Genomic DNA, 26067 nt, shown 5'->3' on the forward strand with positions numbered 1-26067 from the left:
GAGATGCTGTTAATACATTGAGCTGTTAATCTGGTTTCATCCTGCCACCACGTTCGGCTCTGTAGCTAGAACAAATGGGGCTAATTATACATACAGTCCTCCTAACGGGCCACGTGGGGATTGTTGGCTATTAACGGCGGCCTGTTGTTAACAAGAGAGCCATCCACTGAAAGGCTGTAAACTCCTGTAGAGATTGTCAGCTGCCTGTCGATGTCAGTTCCTGTCATGTATCAGTATTGTAGCGGTTCAATTTCTGTTTCATGTGAGAAAGTGCCCAGTGCTAGTGCAGAATCAGTTGAGCCTGTGACAGGAGGGGTTGGGCACTGCAGTGCAAACGCTGCTGGTGGTTTCGTGGCCCCAGCTCTCCTCACATTACCGTGATGCAGCCAGCAGCAGCCCATGAACCTGTGTAGGGGCGCCTCCAGCTCCGGTAGTCTGTCAGGAAGAGTCAGGGCCTTTTCCTAAAACCTGCCTAAAAACAGCCATCAACACTGTTGCTTTTCATCTGGAGGTTGAAATGATTTTGTCTTTCCAGCAGCCCATCATAGGCTTTGCTCTGCACTTTGTCTCAAGCCCTGGTTGTTGAGAAGTAAATTCATACTTCACTAAGTGGAGCAGAGCAGAGCTGTTGGAGACGAGGGAAGAAATGAAATGCACTATCAGAAAAGCCTTTCTGAAGAGCATCCTGCCCTGAGCTTCTCATTTGCAAGAAGAGCTGTAGAGTAGCAGTGATCTGTTTGCCCTCGTTCTGGAAGGGGTCCCTCTGCAAATCCCCTGTGCATGCCTAAGTGTCCACACACTGGTTTCTTATTTTAAGCCAGAAATATTAATTGCTGCTTGTTTCAATGTCTCAAGTTACACATTTAAATTATAATTTATTTCTTTTCAAAGATGCCTGTGTTGGAACTTAGTGGCTCAGGTCAAGATTGCAATAAATTCCATATAGTTTTAAACTTGTACTTGTTTGAAATGATTATTCAGAAGAAACTTTAAAGAAACTTTTTCTGGTGCTGTTATTTTGTGAAGTCCTCACAAAGATTAGTTCTGATTTAGATGCCTATTCATCAAAACAGAACAAAAACATTGGGATCTTGTGTTTTGAGGAGAAAAGTTGTATTTCAAAACTTACTTTCTCATCAGACACTTTCAGATCACTTTGAACTAAGTAGTGCTCTGCACATATATCTTCTTCATGGATAGGTAAAAGTTTCCTGTTGAAACATTTAGTAGCCTGTTTCAGTGCTGAATAAAAAGTCCTGTATATTTTTTTCTTACCTTTCCTGTCTGTATGTCATGTTTCAGAGTTTCCAGATTTGGGGAGTGGGGAAATACAAAGGAATACAGTATCTGCTTAAAATTTAAAAAATAAAAAATAAAAAGATTTGCAACTCTATATAAAGAGTTCTATGGCCTATGTTTTCACTGCCACCTCCACAGTGAAGCTGGGGGACAGGGGGAAGGAAGCACTGGGGAAAAGTCTGCTGCTGGCTGTAGGGCTGGACCAGGCACTCGGAGGTGCTGGCACCAGCCAGGGGCACAGCCCAAGCCAGCAGCCACAGGAGGACTTTGCTGAAACATCTGCTGATACAAATACAAGTCTGTGGTATTGGAAAGCTGGACCACTTCATCTCGATAAGAAGTGATGAAAATAAATGAACTCTGTGGCTTATTCTGTGGGGAATAGTGGAGGGTGCACATGCACTTATTTTAGAAAGATGAAACATTATTGTTAAATAAAAGGAGTTTGGCTTGCTATTCAAGGTCAGACTTTTTTTCCCTGACGTTGACATAGACGTAGACAAATGGACAGACCAATGCATTCATACACAGCCACACATTGTTCTTTTTATATAATGAAGATGACTGTTTGTTCAGCTAAATACAGTAATTCTCAATCCATATATACCCCTGATGAAATTTGGCTAAAATGTTGATAAGCATACAATGAAACTGTGAAAATGAATACACCTGCATATAATGTATTTCATTCATTTACACAGTTGATAATTTAAATTGAGGAGGTGAGCTTACAGTGTTACAGGATCCAAAATCAACATGTGGAAATACAGAGACCTAGTCCTCAGAGAATACTAAGTATCTGCTGTTGGAAATTTCACTGCCCTCTCCCAACCCCAAGTTCCCAGGTCACTAGCTAGTTCTTTTAAAACTGGGCAAAAATACACCTTCAAATTCTTTTTCGTACCATGGGTAGGCCTTAGAGATTTGCTGGAAGACAATGCATTTTCTATTAGCAGAGAAGTTTTTTTGGTTCTGCAAACTTCTATTGTGTTGCTTCTGGTAACAGTGTAGGGCAAGCAATAGAGTTTTCATTCTGAAATCTTAGATGGCATGAATGTAATTTTCTCCTACTACTAGATCAAAGGTGTTTCACTTCTTGGAACAGAAGCAGCAATGAAATTACATCAGTGCTTTTCAAGAGCAAGATATAACCAGGGAAGATTCGAATAAAAGGAAAACTAGTATTCAAGAGTAAAGCACCCAATTCCACAAACAATCCTTGATTATGTATTATTTAACAAGAGGCATCAATTTGTAGTTCTCCTGAGGTTTAGTAGTACTTTAAGTAGCTTGAAATTAATTGCTTAGCCTTTTGATTTTTTTCAAGGGTTTGGCCAGATGTTTTCTCTTTAGTTTGCCTTTATGTTGTGTTGTTTTTTTGTGTTTTGTTTTTTGTTTTTTTTTTTTTTTGATACATTTGTCACAAAAGATCCTAATTAGATTCTTCTATCTTGATAATGCAGGCTGCAAGTAGATTTGACCTAGCTAAACTTCTGTTTTATATGAGGGTTCAGCCCCTTTTCTAGAAGATGTTTTCTGACTTGCTGTTGTGTGAAATGGACTGAAAATTTTTATGTCTGGAAAATGCAATGTATGTGAGTCAAATGGCCTAAATTCACAGTATTACTTGTTCTAGCCTCTGTGTATTTGTCAAGGTGAGCTGTGCATTGTTTTTACAGTGATGTGCCATTCTTTTGACCCTTATTTTCTGTTTTTATGTCAAGATTTTCCTTCTTGCATTATATTACTTTGTATTTGCTATAGCATTACTTGTTTTATAGTGGTCCCCTGTTTCATGGGTGCAAATTCTATTTCATTCCCAAACAGTAAATAAGAAGGGATGTCATGCTGAAGCAGAGTGTGCTGTCAGCATGTTGATAATTTTGAACACTCATTTGGGGGATGCAAGAGGTCGTCCACATAGGTCCAAGGGAGGCAGAAGATAAATGTCACATGGGATTTTGTTCTTTTGTTATCTGCTACACAGCACATTTTTTTCCTCCTTTGGTAGTATTTTAAATATAGCAGTATAACTCTTCTGGGATGCTCTCTTAGAATTATAGCTCTGATGACAAATGGGGTGCTGGAAGGATGCATTCAGTTTTCAGAGTTTCAAAGTCATGTGAGAAAAGATACCAGGTTTATGGTAAGATATCACTGTCAAAGATTTAGGACTCAGGATGGCCTACTTTGAATGATTTCAGTGTACTTGTGAATATTCCCCTGTATTCTGAAGATCAGATTTGTCACTGATGATGTGGGTGCAGTCCCCACTGAAATGCAAGGAAACTGAAGCTCTATCCATTATTAAAAGGCTGCACAAATAGACTTTCTCACACAAGTGCAACTCAGAAAGGAAGAAAGCAGAGTTCAGGATAGTACAGTATTCTGTCTCCCCACCACCTATTCCAAGAAAAAAAAATGGATTTGTGTGTAGACAATAATATTCATCTGACTACTACTGAAAATAGGGTGAAGGTGTAAAAAAAAAGGGGGGAAAAAGTAGGAAAGGCCAGCTTGAAGAGTTTTTAATTATATTTGTTCTTCCTGACCTGAAAACCAGGTTCTTGAATTTCACAGGTGTAGAGAGAAGCAGTAATTCCAAGCACAAGGTCTGGGGTATAACTCTTCTTCAAAACCTGCTGGTATAAGGCAGAAACTATTCCCTCATCTACTAAGAATAGGTATGGTTTCTTATCCTGGGTTAATGCATATCTTTATAATAACAACAATTCCCTCCTGTAGCACAGAGATCTCTTGATCTCTGGGAGTGCTGAGAATTGTGTCTCAAAAGTTCCTGCTTTGCTACTTCAAGCCTCTTTCTTTTGTAGATAAGTGTGACAGTAACAGAGAGAAATCAGAGAAAAGAGAGAATTTGTGAAGTTTTCCTGCTCCATGCAAAGAACTCTGCCCAGTAGTTTGTTTGCACCAAGGAAGAAATTACAAAGAACAGGCCTTTATGAATCTGTTAATCCTAATGTGAAGACCCCCAGTATGAAATAAGTTCTACTAAAAAAAATGGTGATATAAAAGAGGATTTATGGATTCGTGATTTGCAGGATCTTACAACATGTTAAAAAATAAAAATTTAAAAAAATGAGCATCCCATGGATGTAGATTGAGGAGTGGAAGAAACTAGTGATAGTGGCTAGTAGCCTACTGATCATTTTTCTTGATCATGAAGTAGAACTATGTACTCACATAAAAATCCTGTGTATTTTACGTAGCATAAAAGTGCCTTCCAGCAGTACTTGGTAATTCAGTGCTATGGAGAAGAAATAGTTTTTTTGCCACAAATTAGGTAAACACTGTCCTGTGTTTTAAATTAACTCCCACACTTCTCTTATTTTCCTTGGCATTAGAGAATGTAGCCTAGGTAGAAGAGATTATCTGAATAGAATGAGCAGTGACACTAAAGGTACAATAAACTAGTGGATAGTGAGAAAGATCATGCTGTAATTTTCATCACTTAGGAATTACAGAATATTAGTGCCCTTCCTTAGCAAAGGCCCCTCTAGACTGACAATTTAACTGCAACATTGCATAATAATTATACAGACAATATGAAATCTTCAGCAGCTTGTCTACTTTTTCCTCTTATCTGCAATCTATTATACTCTGTACGCTCATAAATGGGTATAAGGAAAATGGTTCTGATTTTTTTTCAAGGCATCACTAAAAATGCTAATTAAATCTGTAATGATGGGCCTGCTGAGGATAAAGCATCAAATTCACAAGCTCAAGGATAAAATGTCAGACTTGGCCAGTGTAAGCCTTGTTTGAATGTAAAGAACGTCCAGACCGTTCTCGATTATCAGTTTCACTCAGCATTTGTGGTGTGCTTTGCATTGGTTTATGGCAGACTGAAAAAAATGTAGAATTCCACCTGTTTTTTCAACACAAGTTTCAACAGAATGAGTATTCCTTTGCAATTGCATTCAGAGTTGAACAGGAACAAGCATTTATGGCGTTTCTCAGTCTTTAAGTTACATCTGTGAAGAGAAATGAAACCACCAAAACTCCCTTTTAATGTAACTTCTGTATTTCCAGATATCTTATTTGCTTGATAAAGTGTTTTCATCCCTTCATTTGTGTGTGTGTTAGCAGTGTCTATGCTGCTGACAGTCTTAACAGCTTACCGTCTCCAGAGAAATATATTTCTGCATTTTTGCACCTGTGATTGCTGTTTTCTTGTCAGTCATGTAAGCTAGACTGCGGAAGATAGAAAGTAGAGAGTTGTTTTACTTACTCCTGCTGCAACAGGTAATGGGCAAACAGAGGATGCACCTCATGTGTTCGATTAAAACATGTCATCTTTGGATTACATGAGAAGTTTGCTCTCAGGAGGTTTTTACTAGGTCTTCAGAGAACGTGTGTGAATGTGTAAAAGTGTGGGATCATTTGCTCTTTGTGGATAATTTGTACATTAGATATACAGTTGCAACCTCTTAAATGTATAACCTCGGGGTACAGTAAATCTATTCATTTTAGTGGCACTTACCTCCACAGGGATTTCTTTCTACACCCTTGTCATAAATTAGTTTGTAGCAGATGTGTTCATTAATTGGGTCTATTAATGATTATAATTTATTCTCTCTGTACTGCCTGGGATTTTATTCACTGTAGAATTGTCATTTTATGAAGTGCTCCTCTTGAAGGGTAGGATTAATGGGGCTCTCTATTGTAAATGTCCATCCTTTTCAGTACAGGAGCGCTACCCACGTACGATAGGAAGTGTCAGCAGGATCGGGTCCAGAATGTTTAAATGTTGTTTCAAAGTACAATAAATTTGTTGGGTTTTTGATTCATTTAAGCAGCCGTTGATATGATACACAAGAGCTTTTAGACACCTGAGTTTTCGCTGGAGCTGAGGATACTTCTATTTCAACAGTAACAAAAAGTTTTGTTCGCTCAGATAATGTGCTGGGAATAGCATGCAACTTGGCACTGTGTTAGGGTTACAATAAAATCTTCTCTTCTTAAATACATCCGTTTGGGAAACTTAGCTGTATTTATCATGCCCAGAATCTCAACCTAAAAACTTTCATTATTGTTAAGGCAAGCACCTGCACAACTAATGATTAGTAGAAATATTTCTGAAACTTTATTTTTCTTTTATTGCCAATCATGGTATTTGATTTTAAACATAAATGTTCTCAGCTTGGTTTCGTCCTTGATTCTTTCCTCCTCCAATCTGCTGCAGTCCTTGGTGATGGTGTTAATTTCCACCCATTTGATTATTTTATCCAATAACTTTTTTTTTCTGCACCCAGATGTTTATATACTAAAACAGATTGTGGTTTTTGCCTTTTCCCTAGGTAACACTATGACATCTGTATTTAGGTTTTTGCTGTTGTTGTTGTTGTTTTCAAGCATGTGCTGCCATCTATAGAGTAATCATTGAAAGAAAGACGGTATAAAAAGGCATTTTATTGAAAGATTACAGAAAACAAGATCTAGTCAGTGCAAGAGGTACCTTAGACCAGTTGGTCAGATCTCAAGAAATCTTGTTTCTCCATTGCTCCAGATGTCACAGTATGCACAGGTGAAAATACACCACTTATGACTTTTATGAGTTAAGTTATTCAGTAGATTTATTTCTACTGGACAAACTACCAGGGCAGCCTGAAAATTGGAGTAAGGTTGTTTTGTCCTCTAATCGTGTGACTGGTTCCTTTTCCTTCCTCATTACACTTCACCTCTCCTAGTCCTTCAGCAGTTTCCAAGATCTGTTTATTAAAATCTTTTCTTTCCTTCCTTCCTTCCTTCCTTCCTTCCTTCCTTCCTTCCTTCCTTCCTTCCTTCCTTCCTTCCTTCCTTCCTTCCTTCCTTCCTTCCTTCCTTCCTTCCTCTCTTCTCTTCTCTTCTCTTCTCTTCTCTTCTCTTCTCTTCTCTTCTCTTCTCTTCTCTTCTCTTCTCTTCTCTTCTCTTCTCTTCTCTTCTCTTCTCTTCTCTTCTCTTCTCTTCTCTTCTCTTCTCTTCTCTTCTCTTCTCTTCTCTTCTCTTCTCTTCTCTTCTCTTCTCTCTCTCTTCTCTTCTCTTTTCTTTTCCTTTCTTTTCTTTTCTTTTCTTTTCTTTTCTTTTCTTTTCTTTTCTTTTCTTTTCTTTTCTTTTCTTTTCTTTTCTTTTCTTTTCTTTTCTTTTCTTTTCCTTTCCTTTCCTTTCCTTTCCTTTCCTTTCCTTTCCTTTCCTTTCCTTTCCTTTCCTTTCCTTTCCTTTCCTTTCCTTTCCTTTCCTTTCCTTTCCTTTCCTTTCCTTTCCTTTCCTTTCCTTTCCTTTCCTTTCCTTTCCTTTCCTTTCCTTTCCTTTTTCCTTTTTTCTTTTTTCTTCCTTTTTCTCTCCTCCCTCCCTCCCTCCCTCCCTCCCTCCCTCCCTCCCTTCCTTCCTTCCTTCCTTCCTTCCTTCTTTTCTTCCTTCCCTTTTTTTTTTTAATTTAATGTTGACTCCTTACTGATCCTCAGCGTCTTATTAACTGGCTTGATGTCTCTCTTCTGTGTCCAGCTCTAACCTGCCAGGTTCCAGGTTTTTCCCCTTTAGATCCCTCCAGAATGCACTACTGAGATCAGCTCCCATTATCTCTCTCTTTCATTGTGTTTTCTTGCTTGGCATCTATTTTATTGTATACATTTATTGCAATATGTTTGGACTTGAAAGCACTTGGATAAGTCATTTTCTTTATGCTTTCATGAAGTGCCAGCAGGCTACCTGAGCACGCATAGCATCTATCAGCATTTTTCTTGATATTGTTCACATGCTTTTGAGCTTGCAAGCTTTTGACTAAGGATTTTAGTGTGTTACAGTCTCAGATATGGTAGCGTTAGGTATATGAGTTGTTTGCAATCAGGCTTCTATTCATTTGGCTTATGAGATGTGACAGAGAACAACTACAATGGTGTTAAGTCTTTCCACAGCAACAAGTGTTGGAGTGAGGGGGTGTTTAACCACTACTATTTAAATGCTTTCTTATAACAGAAGACATCAGGATCAAAACAGAAGGTTTAACCTATATGGATGAAGCATTCTTAAAAATATCTTCTGACATTTTCTTCTTATTGCTGAACTTAGAAATTGATTTTATTTCCTGGCATGACAGACAAAATGAAGAAAAAAATCAATAATGACGATTGATCAATGTTTTTCAAAACTGACTTAATAAGATAAAAATCAATGCAGCTGTATTATTTGCCATTATTTTATCACCAGTAACATTCAAACATGGTAATATTTGATTCTTAAGTTAAAATGTGAAAATATTTCAGTTACCTCCTGCAGAGACAAAACACTTGAGCAGGGCAAGGGATTTATTTAGTCAAACTTTGGTTTTCTTCTTTAATCCTAATTTTGGAACTTTGAGTTCTGCAGAAACTGAACAAAGTTTTATATTTTAAGTCCCAGTATATAATTGTTCCTTTAATCACAGAGATTTAAATAGAACAAATTAATACTTGTATTTGCAAATTACAAGTTCTGAACCTCCTTTTCTCCTGCAAATAACAGTTCCATCTTCTGTGGTTTAAAGATCCGTACTTGCAAACTCCGGGATAAGCTTGGGCACCTAATTTCCTGTGTGGCAGACTTGCTGTGCTTTGACTTTAGAGCCTTTCTGGACAAATGCATTAGCTGTTAATCTTTTTTGGCAAAAATTAGAAGTTCATTTGTTTTGTTTGTCTGTTTTTTCCCAATGATCATTTCCGTTTTCTGTCCCCACTTTCCCCAATAATAATAAGGTCCTTTGCTGATTTATTTTAAATAAATAAAGGTCTTAAAATCTGTCTTGCGTAATAACAGTAAACCAATCCCCAAGCCATGAGTCTGGCTTAACAGCTGAGAGGGTTTTTTTTTTACAAAAACAATCTTCATTTTAATATTTTAATTCCTGCCTACCTACTGGCTTGGATTTAGCCCTTTAGACTCCTAGTTTGAAATTACTATTACTGTTGAGGGCTAGAAACTGGCCTTATTAGGGAAGAAAGTCAAGATTCTCACATAATCATGAGGAAACGTGAAATGGCATTTTAGGGAAGTATCAAATATTGAAAGACTCTTAATACAGTCATGGATATTGGCAAGCCTCTGATAATGGCATCTTCTGTTTTAAAGATTTATTTCTTGAGAACAGAAAGACAGATTTCTACATAAATTTCTTATAGGTACGGATTCAATTCAGTAAGCTAGGCCAAAATGTCAGAAAATGAAAAATGCAAAGTTAATAATAGGTAGGCACAGTTTGAGTAATACAGAGCTTGATTAGGTTCTCTGTTGGGCCAGTTACTTTTACCTCTCTTTTTAATAGATGAATGCAGTGAGTTTTCTCCTCAGATAACCCTGAGCAGCAGCAATATGTACATTCATCAAGAACAGACAGTCCCACTCCTTTGTTCTCTCCTTCATCGGCGGCATCATTATAGACAATATCTGTGATTGCCTCATGAGAGAGCTTCCACTCGTACTTCTCCTCTCCTGTTCCTCCTCTCTCCATACAGCAAGAAAGAAGTAGCATGGCAGATTGCACAGCTAAAAGGTTATCAAGCCTGAATTTGTTACACCTCTGAATTTGGCAGGCAAGCATTCACAACCACTATAGGAATACATGGCTCATCACCACATGAAGCTGGACACCCTGAGAAGATAGATGATACTGGATTGGTTTTCATGTTGCCCTGCAAACAATCAAACAGGTGTAAGCTATGCAATCCAATACTCCCTAATTGACAGCTTTTCCAAGGTTCATTTGTTAACTGAGAGCATGACATGTATTGAAGTTGTTTCTTCATAATGCATTTGGCATTAACAGGAGAATCTGTCAAACACCTCAGATATCAGCATCTCGGTAATAAGATACTTTGCCTCCAGTCTTGACTTTCTAACTAGTGACTTTATATTTGCAGAGGCATTTGGAAGGAGACTATGAGAGGGCAGACAGGACACAAAGAAAAAAGTTTAAGTGCATTACCCAAATCAAAATCTGTGAGAAAGTATTTTTGCTGGTTTGGACATTTATGAGATTTATCCTTCAACTGTTTCTTTTTTCCTTTGTTATAAGACCTTGGTTTCTTGCTTAGTAACATACTCACTGAATAATGCATTGGGGTTCAGAGTTGTTTTTTTTTTTTATTTTGGTAGATTAAAAAATAGGCAGATCTGATTTTATTTGTAGCAATGAAGAATTTGTGTACAAAAGACATGCTCAAGGATTTAACTTGCCTGTGGATCCACAAGAGAATAAAACCCCAAAGAAACCCATATTTCTAATAAATCTTAACCTTCCTCCAGATGAAGCTCATGTTTGTTTGAAAGAATGAATTACCTATGCAGAAAAGACCAGAGGATGATTTTTCCACTGATCTTGTCACTTTTTTTTCATCTGCTATTGTAGCTAGTCATAATAAACAAATTAGTTTCTTGAAATAAAAACTGCCAGGACTCTGAAATCTAGCTTTTTCTCTTCATTCTGTGGAAGATTTTTACTATCTGCTCTTCACTGGGACTGTTTATATGCTGATATCTGGAAGATGTTCACCTGGGGTCTTTGAGTACTTTGCAAAAGCTTGGCCACAAACCTGTTGTCATTAATAGCTGCCACTTTTCATATGTGCCATAATGATGGATACAAGTTGAATTTCCCTTAGGTGTCCAAAAAAAAAAAAAAATGTGTCTTAACTTCACTTGGCTGTTGTTACTCTGTGTAAGCGTGTTACTCTGCACTGACCTCGGGCCTTTCTGCATTGCAGGGCAAGCACGAGCTACGAGTGGACACGGGACTGGAAGGCACCTGGTGCGGCCTCATCCCTGTTGGGAACCCCTGTGACAGTGTCACCACCACCGGCCTCAAGTGGAACCTCAGTAAGTCGGGTGCCTCCTGGGTGGTGGGTTTGTCATCACAGCTGCACGCCTCCACACCACTGGCTCACCCGGCCTTTACACCAGCCTCGATGTGCCGAAGGGGTTTGGGTGTTTGCAAGGCAGAGAGTGGCACTGGATCCCTGCCAGGCCATTTGTTTCTAGAAGTGAATTTAAAAAAAAAAAAAAAAAAGGGAGTTATATTTAAAACTGAGATTTCACAGGCAGAAATGTGTTTTCCATTTGAGAGTCATTGTGCTGTTTTAATAGAGCATTTGTTGGGGTCATGATACATTACCATCTTGATACATTGCCCTCCAGGGAGGGGAAGCTGCAAGTGCCTAACTCCTAGTTAAAAGCACTGAAGTTAAAACAGACAAATAATAACGTGATACAGATTATTAAAGCCACGTCACTTCCCCTGAGATGCTTTATGTATATTGTCTTTTTGTCAGCTCTGAATAAGTACATCTTTTTCTTTTTTGGAATGAGTCCAGAGGAGAGCCATGAGACTGATCGGAGAGCTGGAGCACCTCTCCTGTGAAGAGAGGCTGAGGGAACTGGGGTTGTTCAGCCTGGAGAAGAGAAGGCCCCAGGGAGGCCTTAGAGTGGCCTGACAGTTCCTAAAGGGGGCTACAGGAAGGCTGGAGAGGGACTCTTTGTCAGGGACTATAGTGACAGAACAAGGGGGAATGGCTTTAAACTAAAAGAGGGTTTAGATTAGATACTTGGAATAAATTCTTCACTATGAGGGTGGTGAGGCACCGGCACAGGTTGCCCAGAGAAACTGTGGCTGCCCCATCCCTGGAGGTGTTCAAGGCCAGGCTGGATGGGGCTTTGGGCAACCTCGTCTGGTGGGAGGTGTCCCTGCCCATGGCAGGGAGCTTGGAACAAGGTGATCTTCAAGGTCCCTTCCAACCCAACCCATTCTGTGATTCTATGGTACTTTTTCTCATTCTAAAGTGGGAAAAGTGTGTTTGATCTGGAACTGGGACATCTATCTGTAGAGAAAAGAAGTTTCTTCATAAACAAATAAAAGATATAATCATCCACCTGCTCTCTCTTCCCACACTGAGTCATTCAGACTGAATATACTGAAGAAAATAGATTATTTTTTTTTAAGATAGAGTTTCATTAGAACTTAAGGGAAGCAAAGCAGTAATTTTCATGCTCTGATTTTGCAGTCTGCTGTACATGACCAGACTTGAGAGCTATTATTCCGTGTAGAAAGTGTAGAAAGGGCACGTGGTTGTCACCATTTGCCGAGCATTGCCCCTGTTGACAGATGATTAATCTGAGGCTTACCCACTGTGCTGGCCAGCAGCCTGTGTGCTAGTCTGGGGACTGTCTTGTTCCACGGAGCATTTGAGTATGTGAAATTAAGTAGTATGATGAAAGATACAAATATGGCATTAATTTCAGGATATGAGAGACTTGCCAGATGGAGGGATGGAGAGCTGTCTGGCTAGTGATGTTTTTATTCTCTTAAACTTGATTGTGAGAGCTAAATGTATGCTGTAAGGGACAGTTCTCTTAAGTTGAAAAAGTCAAATATTTTCATTTGTACTGATAAGTACAGTTGACAAGTAAGTTACTGAATCTTCATCTGCTCCTCTCCTGTGGAGCAATGAATTTTATGACCTGTCGCGCTGAGGGACTACCCATTTCTCAGTGAATTTTCTGCCCTGCAGAGTGAGGTGAAGGAAGCTCAAACCAGCCTTACATTAATGAAGAGAACATCTTTGAAGCTTTTATCACTCTGTAAAAGGCTGTGAATCAAAATGTGGTGGACTCTGTGAGGCTACAGTCCTTTCTTGGGGTTTTAATTGATTAGTTTAAAAAAGGGTTATTTTTTAGATACATCAGATTTTTTTGGAGTTTAATGTCATAAATTTAATCAGTTTTACAAGATACTGATTAGAAAGATGGTAATATTAAAGATGGTCTGTCTGCTATCACAAGTTACATGGCTTTGTTACTCCTGACATCATGATTTGCCTTCATCTGTTGAAACTAAATGTCACCCTATACCAAAAAAAAAAGAGATTTTTGTTCTTTCAAACAAAGTTTTTCACACATCCTTAAGAAGAAGGGGTCTTCTAGTCTACCTGTACCAGTTTGAGGGGAACACGAGGTGCAGTGATAAAAATAGTAATAGTTCATATCTAGGATTGGCTTGAGAAGTCAGTTTCTTCAATGTTTAGCATTCTAATTATGCTGTATTAGACTTCCTTGGTTTCCTAAGAGGCATAGCTAGATATGGACCTACTATCCCTACTGGGATTTTCATTACACTTAATTCAGTCTTTATTTTTTATGGAAGACACAAAAAAGTATTTAAGTGACTGTTGTTTTGTGCTAACGTGACACCAACATCCCTTCTTCTCCCAGTCGTTGTTGTTCTCCATCACTTACAGGAAACCTCAGACATTTACTGTGTTTTCCTTAGTGATGTGTACACTGCATCCTGTTACAGGCTACACTTTCAGCCTCAGTATTTGCGTTTCTCACAGGTCGTAAATGAAGGAACTATTTCTCTGCATTATCATCACAGATAAATAAAACCAAAAATAACCTGGTATTCCTTTAAGATATTTAATCTATCTGAGACACCAAAGCCATTACAACCTGAAATTGATCTTGTTCCTGGGTGACTGGAGCTAAACTTTACTCATCCAAATACAAATTTTGAATCACGTTACCGTTTCTGGTATTGATGAAACAAATGGAAGTGTAGTTGCATCCTCAAAAGGGAAACCAGTATCTCAAATAGAGCATGTCATTAATTGTGACTCAGATTATTTTTGTCCTAGTAAATAAGCCTTATATTCAGGTAATGTAAGTTTGATATTAGCTTATATTGTGTTCCTGGCTTTTGTGCTGCCTTCTGCCATTACTTATAAAACTGTTAGTCCTCCTGTAATTTGCAATGGAGAGAAGTGAAGGCTCATCTGGCAAAAAAAGGGAATGAGAAGACATTGAAGTTTGACCTGGATATCTGCACTGTTGCTGGCATCTGGGATCAGTAGTGCTTTCCCTGTTTGCTTATTAATGGCATTTTTATGACACAGTTTCATAAACCTCAGTGAGTGAAGTGATTTGGTTATAAATTCATATTTTGGTGTGTAAATCATGGAAGAAAGTTTCAATCCAAACATGATATGACAAGTCTTTTTCCCCATTTTGTCATGGAATTAATAGAACATGATCTAACAAATTAGTGTAATTAGTGGTTTTTATTATTATTAATAATATTAATAATAATAATAATAATAATAATAATAATAATAATAATAATAATAATAATAATTTTTGAGTCCTCAAAATATTGTTAAGTTCTTTGGTTGTAAACTATTTTCAGAATTTTGGTTCTGTCTGAACAGTCAAAAAATGGTATGTTAGGTGTGAGGGAAGCCCTCATTTTTGCAAGCAATAATTTCCAGCAACTCAACATTAAGTAACACTGCAGTGAAAGAAAGAGCTGGCTTTGCGTCAAGGTTTTTAATGTTTAACAAAGATTTCTCTCTGAGCATATCTGGATTACTCTGCTGATTAAAATGTGTAAAACCTTCAAGGGGTAGTCAAACGTTATCTGTGTCTAATCTACAGGTGCTGTCATGAGACTTCATAGCGTCTGAATAGAAAAAGACAAGGATAAATGCCTAAGACGAAAGCTGTATTGGGGTTGCAAGTAGGATACCAAGGCCCTCACTTTAATGGCTGAATTAGATAAACCTGCAATCTGTAAATTATTCTGCCAGCTCAGAAACAAATGCACTTGATGTCTTGATTATACTTTTAATATTGCAGAATTCAGTACTTTTGTGTTTCTGTGTGAGGATGCAACATGTATGCATGCTTTTATGCATGCTTGTCTTAGTTGCCAAAAACAGAACGTTCATTTGTTTTAGTTCTTATTTTATGGGTGAAAGAACTTGGAGAATAAAGTGGAAAATTGATTAGAGAAAATATTTTTATCCATACTTGCTATTGTGCAGCACACATTCAGAACACATTATAAACATATTCTTTCCATTCCCAAAGGGATACAGATCTCTCCTCTATTAAAATCTGATTTACAGCACAGGAATCAGATAATGCTTTATATGGTTTGACTCACCTGGCTGCTTGCTGATAACAGTTCCCATGCCTAATAAATAAATAAAGAAAAATCCAATAATGCCAGAATTACCCAGCATTCTTATTTACGTCCTCAGTGGTGCTTTCATGGAACTTGAATGAGAATGAAGGTAGAAATCAGCTGCAATGTTCACCATAGAAGAGGTTGGAGGGTAATGGTAGACTTTTCTCAGAAATGGTTCCTTTTCTAGTAAATTACTGTAGAAAATAATCTCACCAGCTAATTTACTCTTCATCCCTCTGGCCTTTGATATGCTGTATGTCATGCCTGTACTGAAAATATCAGCATATAGATATATATAAATGTGTGTGTATGTGATTGTGCTTTCCAGATAATTTTCATGCAAATTGGCTTCTTTAGGCAGGAAGTTAAATTGCTGTAAAATGCTGCCATTCAAAAGAATGCCAGTCATTTCACTTCAAATGGCAATAGCAATAACAACAGGAGCAAGACCTTCTTCCTCGAACTGTAGCAGCAGAGCATCCACTAACAACTAACTTCACAGGTACAAAAACAGGATTCAAAATCCTTTTGATGCTGTTTACATTGCTAGTAGAAGTAAAATGTTTGCACTGTTTTTCCACTACATTGGGGTTGTGTTGACATTGGGCATCGCAGATGGGACAAACAGGTTGCAAAAACAATGGGTTTTTATGTTTTAGGATAAATGCAGAGACTAAAAGATGAAAGAAAAGAACTAACTCCCTAAGGAAAAAAAGATTCAGAGAGTGAGGGACGATTCTGGAAAGGGCAATAAATTAAGACGAACATCTATGCATCTAGCAAAGCTGTTTCTGTAAGCACTCTAACCTGTTTCATAACTGAAATAGTGTATATGGCACGCTTTGCTGCCCCAGTTCATTCTGAGTGAGGCAAACTAAGCAGCACTTGAAGGAGGAGGTCCATTTTCAGCAGCAAAGTAAAAAGCTTCACAGCTGAATTATCCACTGTTCCCCTCTGCTTTCCTGTCCTTCCATTTCTTCTCATTCTTCGCTGGTAGAAGACTTCCCAGTCCATCAACTGGGATCTGTCCACAGAGCTTTGATAATTTATCTTTTCCCTATTTATTGCACTGCTAAGACCCTGGGTAGTGCAGTGACAGAAATGATGCTGCTGCTCCTAAAGCTTTGGGCGTTTTTGACCTTTTGCAAGCTATTTGCCTGCAGGAGTGCTGCTGTCTGCCTTCCAGGGTCACATCATTTATTACAAGGCAAGGCCTGCTGAAATACTTTTCCAACAAAGCAGATGTTCTGATGGTGGCAGCCTGGCATCCCACTGGGTTACTACAAGTCAGCAAAGGCAACAGTGAGGGCACTGCTTAGCATTGCATTAAATGATTTTGAACCAGAAAGATCATTTGGCATACGTTAGAGGAGCGATGAACAGAGCTCAGTTGGGCTCAGCCCCTAAAGCTGTACTTGCATCTTTTCCTGGACAGCAGCTCAAAACCTCGGTCAAACTTTGTGAAGGGACTTGAGGTGAGGATCTCCTGAAGTTCTTCCTGTCACACTTTCAGTGCATTTCCATAGATTTCAACAAATGTTTGGAGTTAGTGGGAGGGAGATTTGGTTCCAGCTCTTCTGTGGCAGGGTCCTGGCATTCAATTTGGAAAGGCAGTTTTAACATGATAAACCTGCATGCTCTTCCAGATCACACTGTTTGGAGACATTACTCATGTAGGACTCCACTTACAGAAAGATTCATGAGTACTCTGGATCTGAACTGAAACCAGCACTAAGTTTAGCCCATCCTTCTCTAAAAGCACATGGGAGTGTATATGTGATCCTTCCACAGAACAGTGCCAGGCAGTAATTGCCAGGAAGGGAATGGAATATTAAAAAAAAAAAAAAACAAAAAAAACTACAGAGAGTTCTCCATCATAGCTGTGTACCAAGCAGATGGCTCTCCACAGCCTAAGACCATCCTGAAGTAAACTCAAGGCACTTATTTATCTTTAACTATGTTACCATGGCACACTGCAACTGCACAATTTAATTTCATCATTAATAATAGAGGTGAGAAGATTGTCATGAGTGCAAAACACTTTTTTTTTCCCTTGCATCCCCTCTTTTACTTCAGTCCCTTCTGCTAATGAAAATGTGATTTGGAGTTATGAAACAATAGGTGCACTGGCTCAGCCCAATTTTGGTACAGACAGTCCCCATCTCTTCAGTTGCAGCTGATTAGTAAGGATACTAAAGTCACATGAAAATCAGAAATAACCTGCTGCTGCTAAAGGGTAGGAACTGTAAACACTGAGCACCTTTCTGGGGAAGAGAGAGCTCTGCAGGGAGCTACCATTTAGATTGATGTGAATGCATGGTAATTCTATGGATTTCAATGGTGGCTCTGAAATCTCATCAGTGGTTGCGGAAGCAGAATTGGTCCAAGAAAGAGACCTTTGAGTTTATACTAAAGGCGTTTAATTCTAAAGGCATTCTCATCAGTCAACCTGCCCATATGGATATTGGGAAATCATCTCATTTGGACAATTGCAGAGGCAAAGCTGAAACATCATGGTGTGCTTGAATGAAAGTCTGTGAAAAATTGGCCAGAGTGCAAATGCTCATTTGTCATATCCCTTGCAAATATGCTTTAATTGTTTTCATATTTAAATGCCCAGAATCAGCCATAATGAATGTAAATGTCACACTACCGAGAGATTTCCAACACAAGAAAGCTCTCTGAGGCGTGTGGTGAGTTATTGCCAGTTCCCAATGTTCTCTGCAGAACCGCAAAAGGGCAAGGACCAGTAGGAGGAGACATCAATCATGTCTGGCATCTCCTAGAGTTTTAAAAGTATATTTTAAAAAATGGGATGTATTTGTTTGTGGTGGCTCAGTTAACAAACAAATGTGATGCTTGGATTTTTGGGGGGTTGTTCATGTAGTTAGCAGAACTGACTCCTGCTTTCCAATTTAGTAGATAGCAGTGTATGTTATTTATCTCTTCTCCCCAATAACATGACACTGGGGGAATTCCTCTGCAGTGATCTGTTCCTGTATCTTAATGACAAGCAGTTCTATTCCCTCTACTGTGCCTCAATTCTTCATTCGCTGCACCTTTTACAAATACATCACACACTGTTCCTGAGGGGCCTTTTTCTCTACCAGTTTTTGTCACTAGATGTTTGTGGAAAAGCAGAAGGGGTGGTTTTTTCCTTTCTGTGGTATGAAGTTCTGGAGAGGATGGAAGTCTGGTGGATGCCATCGCTGACTGCTGAATACTTCAAAAAAGTTATGTTTTGGCTGTGAGTTGTTTATGGCATCCCGATGTATAATTAATCAGCCAGTAACAACTAACTGTAATCAGTGTGTTCTGGAACTATTAATTTTAGATGTACATACCAATTACAGACCACTAGGCAAATCTGTTTTTTCCAGGTGAGTTGGAAAATACAAATTTGTAATAGATGTATACATGTCTTACTGCAGCATCTCTTGAGCCATGCATATACATGGGGGAATCAGGGCAACAACAGGAAAGGAACGAGAAAAGAGAAACAGAGAGGGAAAACCAGGATGCTAGGAGATCGCATTTGGGAGTAGAGACATGTTTTGGAGAGAAGGAAGGACAGGTAACATCAAAATATGGGAAGATATGAGCACAGAGATTGAGAAAATAAAAATGGGTGTTTTAAGTAGACAGTTGACATACTTGCTTTTGAAACCCTGAATTGAGGACAGCATTTCTCAGTCTTGTTATTTCTCTGCTGTAGCAATCCCTCTTTTTCCACGGCAGTCCAGGGATAACAACCTACTTCTGCTGTCAGTAGACTGGTCAGCGCAGGTGACACATGCCTGTCGACAAGATTTGCTGGGTATTGATCCAATGACGAGAGATGGCATTAGTCATTTGACTTAAAAACAAGAAGGAAAACTTTCTCTCACTTGCGCTTTTAGGGCTACTAATTCAAGAGTTGTCTATAATTTTACTCCAAGCAAGTGCATTATCAACATGCACGTCAGACATTTGTTTTTCACAGCACTTGAGTGCGGTGCTCAGCACCCTTACGTTCCTGAGGGCTCCACCTGGTCCTGCAAAACACAGGATACTCAGAAGTGAAACTTCATCTCCAAGACACCCACTGTTGTCATTAATTTGTTACTTTGCTCTGGAGTGTTTGGACAGGTGCAATGGCATTATCAGTTCTGTTGTACTGAGCACCACAGAGAAGTCTGTGAGCATTTTAATATGCGCACATTCAGTGCAGTTTAAATCTATGTAGTAAATAAGGAATAAAGCCCTATAATGAATCAGGGCTCAAAATGTGTCAGCTCAGCAAACACTGTTTACTGAAAGAGTCTGGCCCACTTGGTTAACATGAGTATGTAATTAAAGGATGAATGCTGAAGAATCTGAATTAAAATTTCACAGGCAAACCTTAATTCTGGCATCCAATAAGTCCCGAGTCTGACATTGCAATCTTGACATTTCTTAAGAATCATCTTCTGTGTGCATGTAAGTCCGTGAACTATTAACAGGTAAGCATGTAGCATGTCAACTTGTATCAATGCAAGTCTAGGTCAGTGTGTGGTAGCTGTGTTTGCTGTGTTTTTTTACATTTTGAAGCTTTCTCTTGTATTTAATAAATTATTGATAAAACCACTGACACCTTTCAAACAAGTCCAAATATTTTTAATATATTTTATGTCGGTGGTGGTACATGTCATAAAACAAATAGTAAATCCAAGTAATTGGGGGTGGAATAGAGTTCAAGAGCTCCTATAGCCCTTATAGATTTTTCTATGACAGGTTCCTGTCAAAAAAAAGGTTTGTCTTTTATAAGCTTCCAGTGTTGGAGGTTCCTCCATAACAGCTTCTTCATAAAGTCTGCTCCAATTAGGATTTTTTTTCCTTTCTGTATTCTACAAATACAGTATGCAATGAATATATTCTCATGCTGTTAAGCATTAGAACACAGCGTTTATAATCTAATTGCCAATAAGAAATCTCAGAATTGTACGTTTAGGTTTCCCAAGCATAAGGCATTACTCTATAATTTACACAGGCACCAGCAATACCACTGTATCACTGCTGATTGGCATGCCACTTAATGATGCTGTTTGTAAGACAATTTTCTAATCAGCTGCGTGAACACTCATCAGGAGTTTGCTTCTTGATTTAAAGCAAAGGAGTTGGAAAGAACGATATGGTTTGTTTTGCTTATAGAAACAGAGAGGAAAGAAAAAACAGTTATAAAGAGAAATATTGGAGGTGTTTTTTTTTTCCATTGTATAAACCATAGATAGAGCTTAAGAACATAATTACAGAAAGCTTTGATGTCATGAGTCTGGATTAAGTACTGAAAACAATGTAGAATTAAAAATTGTGTCATTAATGAATCAGTATTCTTCAGATTATTTCCTTAGTGTATTTTGAAATCTGGGGATGGTAGCTTAGAATTTAACATTGTGGTTTTTATCAGATTTTATATTTCCAGTCATCATTTAATAATAATAATTCCAGGGTTTGCTACTGAAGATAGTTTTTTCACTCTAGTCAGTTGAAGATGAAGCATGGTCAGTTTTGCGTTTGTTTTACATGTCAAATTTTAGATTTAATTCGAAGAAATTTAGCCAACCCTCTCTCCTCTCTCTCCCCCCCCCAAAAAAAAAAAAAAAAACATGCTTTCTTCCTATGTATTCCATTATTTTGTTCTATAACAAACAGAAAAATTTTAAATTAAAAAATGTTCTCTAACACACATGTAAGGTGTATCACGCATGTCTGTCACAGAGGCAATTCATTATATGATTTAAGACGTTTTAACCTTTAGCCCCTGGAATAAAGTGTTTCACTCTGGGGTCAGCAGCATAAGGAAAACATAGGCCTGTTAGAGCAAATCCAGAGGGGGGCAATGAAGACAATTAGAGGGCTGGAGTACCTCTGTGACGAAGAAAGGCTGAGAGAGTTGAGTTTGCTTTGCCTGGAGAAGAGAAGGCTCCCTTCCAACCCAAGCCATTCTGTGACTAAGATGAGCTTCAGTTGACCTCTGCAATTTATGAATAGCTTTGATACAAACAAGTCTCTCTTCAAATTTTATCCCCCTTTTTAATAATTATAAAACCCTTACATGCTCACCTTATCTTCCTGTAGTCTTTATATCCAGTGTATATTGAAGAATTCATGTTTTATGAAATCACTAAAGCTTAATACCAAGCTTGTGGAATTAATGGAAAAAATACACACTGTCTTTAATAATAGTATGGTAATCTGGAAGTAGCTCTGTCCGTTTCCTTCACTAAACTAGGATAACTGAACCCCCTGACTTATCAGAAGACTTAGCCTTCCATGTATTTTCACACATGAAACTGGTTCCATGAAATATAAGGAGATTATTCAGTGTGTAAAGCTAAACATGGGTAGAAGTACTTACTACAAGTCAAACTCTGCAGTGGGAGATATAACCTTCAAAAATGCCTGGAGTGGCTTTTCTATATGTAAAATAAGGTGATAGCAACTTTAATCTCAGTCTCCAGGGTTAGCTGTCAGTGCTGGTTCCCGTTTGAATATCTCTTCTCACTCTCGCTATAAACCTTTCTTTTCTAGCTCTGCATATTTTTTATGTATTACTGATTAGCTGTAGTAATTTACATGAATTCCTCCTGATTTTGCAGTCTGGGCAAAGTATGAAGACATGGAAAGACAAATGACTTTCAGATATTTCTTGCATGTGGCTCCTTTACCTGTAGTTCAACAGATGTGGTTTCCTACCAATACAGCTGTCAGATCCATGCAGCTAGTAAATCTTTCATGAGAGAATTCTGGAAGAAAAGGGTTCTGGATACATACCAGGGCTTTTTAAACAGTCGTAAATTTTTCATTGGAATTGCTAAAAGCACCAGAATATGGTACGTCTGCAGAGTTGTAAGAGAACAAGAAACTCAGGGCTGCATGAATCAACCACAATGGATGTGAATTTGCGTGTTTGCTTTTTTTACAATGCTAAAAACGTACCATACTCTTGTGGCTTTGTCTGCCATACATAGAGCAAGATTTTCAATCCAGATTAAAATTCAGTCCAGATCGACTGTTTATACAAACAATGCAAGAAACTCACTAGAGAGCAGGGAAAATTTTCATCATGTCATGAACTGGAATGAAATATTAACATCAACACAATCTTAGTTGTAGAAGAATAATTCGATATCATTCCTTTTTATGTTGAAACACAAAGGGTTGATGTGTTTACCTGGTAACATTCCAACAGCCTGCAACCAGTTTTTTGATAACTGCAGATCAACACTGGCAGTACCCTGAAGACAGCTTTTTGTTGGGAGCATATGTAGAGATTTGTACTGTTCACTTGCAGCATACACCAGGAAGGCAGTTTGGTTCTTCAGAAACTGCACGTGCCACTTGCTCTATCATGCAGGTTTTTGTTACCCTACATGCTTATGTTAGTATAGTTCTACAACAGACCTGAAATGTTTAAGATTTAGATTTCTGGGACCTCTCCTGCTGGCAATTAATTTTACATCTCATATACCTTAGGCAAACATTGTTGTCAGTGAATCATGAGATTAACTTGTATTCCTTTTAATGCTACCAGAATTACATTAGTGTCCCAGCTGAATTCCTGAAGAATTTTACTAGCTATTGTGAAATTCTTTTTTTTTTTTTTTTCATTTTATGCCATTTTCTAACCCGCCAGGATAATGATTCACATACTGTTTGTCAATCTTGGTTTTGCACCAGTGTTTCCAGAATTTCGCTGCCTGTTTTGTGACATACCTCCTCTGATGCCATTTTCCACAAATCCTTCAGAAGTTCCTAATAATGAAGACAGCCTTTAAAAAAAAAAAAAAAGTTAATAGTTACCATGGCACACAGCACCACTTGCTGACTCAGTGGGTAGCACAACAGGCTGGGGACCAGCAGCAGGGATGGAACACATCATTAGCTCTCATTAGTCTGCTCTGTCTCTTCTCTTATTGTTTGTCTTGTTAACTCTTTGGGGCAGGGGCTGCCTATTACTCTGCATCTGTACAGTGCACCTTGTCCTGCCCGTTAGTTCTGTACTTCAGGAATAAAGATAATTTATTGCAATTAGGAGATAACTTGTGGAACTGCAGTTGAAAGGTAATACCATGAAAAGATTACTGATTTTAAATAAATATATATTCTGTATTGTGTTAGAGTCTGCATTTGGGTTATTATCCTCAGAAACTGTACTGTGGAAAGAGAAGAAAATCATTGTTTAACATACAGTGCCATCTACAGAATAGGTTGTGCAGCCTGCACTCCATACATAATGTGGATTTTTTTGTTTGTTATTTTTGTTGGGTCTTTTTTTGTCACAGCACAGTTGACATTCATAGCTGGAGAGTGTTTAGCGGATGTCTGCAGAATTGGAGCATGAGGATGTAGAGCTTGTGCGTCAAGAGGTTCGAGGGCCTGGAGGGCTGACGGAGCACTCTTGCTGAAGTGCGGGGCTGCGGTTCCTGCTCTCTCAACTGCTGCTCCTGCAGAAGTCGATTCTGTCCCCCACGATACCAAAGTGGGAGGTGGTTTGTGCACTCACCCGTTGCTGCTGTAATCTCCAGTCTCTGTAGGCCAGGCTTGCCCAGCAGCACCCGTTACTGACTTTCTCTTAGAAGCTTAGACTGTTGTGGGCTTTGTTTTGTGTAGACAACTATCTAAGAATGCTGCAAAGAGGTCTCTGATGTTTTTCCTTAATCAAATGCTGTAGAGAAAGCTGTTAAGTAGAGAAATGGGCCTAGTGAAATTCAACAAGTCCAAGTGCAAGGTGCTGCACCTGGGTCGGGGCAATCCCAGACGTGAGCACAGATTGGGAGAACTCATTGAGAGCAGCCCTGCAGAGGGCTTGGGAATTCTGGTGGATGAAAAGCTTGACATGAGCCAGCAGTGTGTGCTTGCAGCCCAGAAGGCCAACTGCATCTGGCTGCAGCAACAGAGGAGTGACCAGCAGGTGGAAGAAGGTGATTGTCCCCTTCTGCTCTGCCCTTATGAGGCCCCACCTGGAGTGCTGCGTCCAGATCTGGGGCCCCCAGTACAAGAAGGATGTGGGCATGGTAGAGCGAGTCCAGGGGAGGGCCACAAAGATGATCAGAGGGCTGGAGCACCTCTCCTACAAAGAAAGGCTGAGGGAGCTGAGGATTTTCAGCCTGGAGAAGAGAGGGCTCTGAGGAGACCTCAATGCAGTTTTTTAATACTTAAAGGGGGACTATAAAAAGATGGAGAGTGATTTTCCTGCTCAGTCAGGTAATGACAAAACAAGGGGGAATGGTTTTAATGTAAAAGAGGGTGGGTTTTAGATTAGAGGTTAGGAGGAAAATCTTCACTACGAGGGTAGTGAGGCCCTGGCACAGGTTGCCTGGAGAAGCTGTGGATGCCCCATCCCTGGAGGTGCTCAAGGCCAGGCTGGATGGGGCTTTGGGCAACCTGGTCTAGTGGGAGGTGTCCCTGCCCATGGCAGGGGGTTGGAACTGGGTGGTCTTGAAGACCAACTTGGGTTGGTCTTCCAACCTAAGCCATTCCACGATTCTGTGAAGTAGCAGTTGTGTGTTTGTGTGGTTGGCTGGTGGGGATCACAGTTGTGGTGTTGTGAGGAGAGTTGGTTTGAACCCCCCCAAAACTTTAGAATGCTCTTCAGACAAACATCCATTTTGGTGTAGAAAGTTGGATATTATTGTATTTTAAGAAAAAGACAGAAGAAGTGAAAGAATACACAAATACAATTCCTTCCACCTTCAACTATCCATTATTTTTGTCATACAGCAAATTAAGTTATTGTAGGCACTGCAGAACAAACCATTTTCTGTCCTCTTTGGTATAGCTTTTGAGCACTGGAAGTTATCTGACCTTTCAGCTCTCAGTACTTCAGGACCAGTGTTTGTCATCTTCAGATTAGTGGGAATGAAAAAGAGAAATGGGAAGGGAGGGCTGAGAATGAATTCTGACATCCAGGACAGGTAGGAAATAATTTTCTGGCAGGTGATCTTGCAGAGGAGAAGGGGAGAGAAAAAAGACAGGAGGTTGTTTTTTGTGTGTTTGGTGGTACTGGTGGTGGGTTTTGGTTTTTTTTTGTTATAGTTAGATGTGAGATACAGTGTATTTAAAGTAGCAGCAGAGATAGACTAAGAGGCTAAGTGTCTGAGACAGCTGAAGTTGCGCATTAAATTGGGTTTATGAGACTACTCTGCTATTTCTCACCTGCACTGTCACAGTCAGTACATGTGAGTGTGTAGGTGAGTGGGGGTGTATGTAAATAATAATTCCTCTTTATTTAATATACATTAAACCCGAAAAGGGACAGAAATATGAGTTAGCAGAGTGCTACAAAATGTGAAGGTAATTATGCAGTAGTTATCCTCAACATTTCCATCTTTAAAGTGGTTTTGAACTGCTTAAGTGCAGCAGTTACTGCAGACTGTGATTAGATAAATGGATGCAAATGGTAATTGTAACTGATGAATGATTGATGATGGCTTTATATGTTTATCATTATATACTGCTGTAAACACTTTCTTCCTCAGCAAGGATGGAGTCTGTTGGCAAGATGATGATGTATTGAATATAAATTCAAACTGTAATATTTTAAAGAGTATACAGGGCCAATATTGTAGGCTGGGATAACCACAGAGCTGTTACCTGAATGAACTTTGCCATTAATATCAAAGGGCTCGGCACCAAGCTTCTTCCAGCTGAGTTTCAGAGCCTGCACACATGTGCAGCAGGGAAGCAGGGTTAATAGGAGAGAGTTTGAAAGTGCACACGGAGAAGATGAGCACTGGCGAGTGATGTCTTAGGGTGAGGAAGAC

The 26067-nt window shown here is 39.0% G+C and overlaps 1 protein-coding gene across 4 annotated transcripts in view; it reads left to right on the forward strand.

The window, feature by feature from the left end:
• The window catches only part of TPK1 (thiamin pyrophosphokinase 1), a 328823-nt gene that overhangs the window by 253813 nt on the left and 48943 nt on the right, over window positions 1-26067 (forward strand). For all 4 annotated transcript variants that reach the window (XM_082752566.1, XM_082752567.1, XM_082752569.1 and 1 more), the window contains one exon: window positions 11031-11142. In XM_082752566.1, coding sequence (XP_082608692.1) covers window positions 11031-11142 — 112 coding nt within the window. The remainder of the gene's footprint in view (window positions 1-11030; window positions 11143-26067) is intronic.

Source organism: Aythya marila (genome assembly GCF_965140915.1).
Source record: "Aythya marila genome assembly, chromosome: 2".
Classification (NCBI taxonomy): domain Eukaryota; kingdom Metazoa; phylum Chordata; class Aves; order Anseriformes; family Anatidae; genus Aythya; species Aythya marila.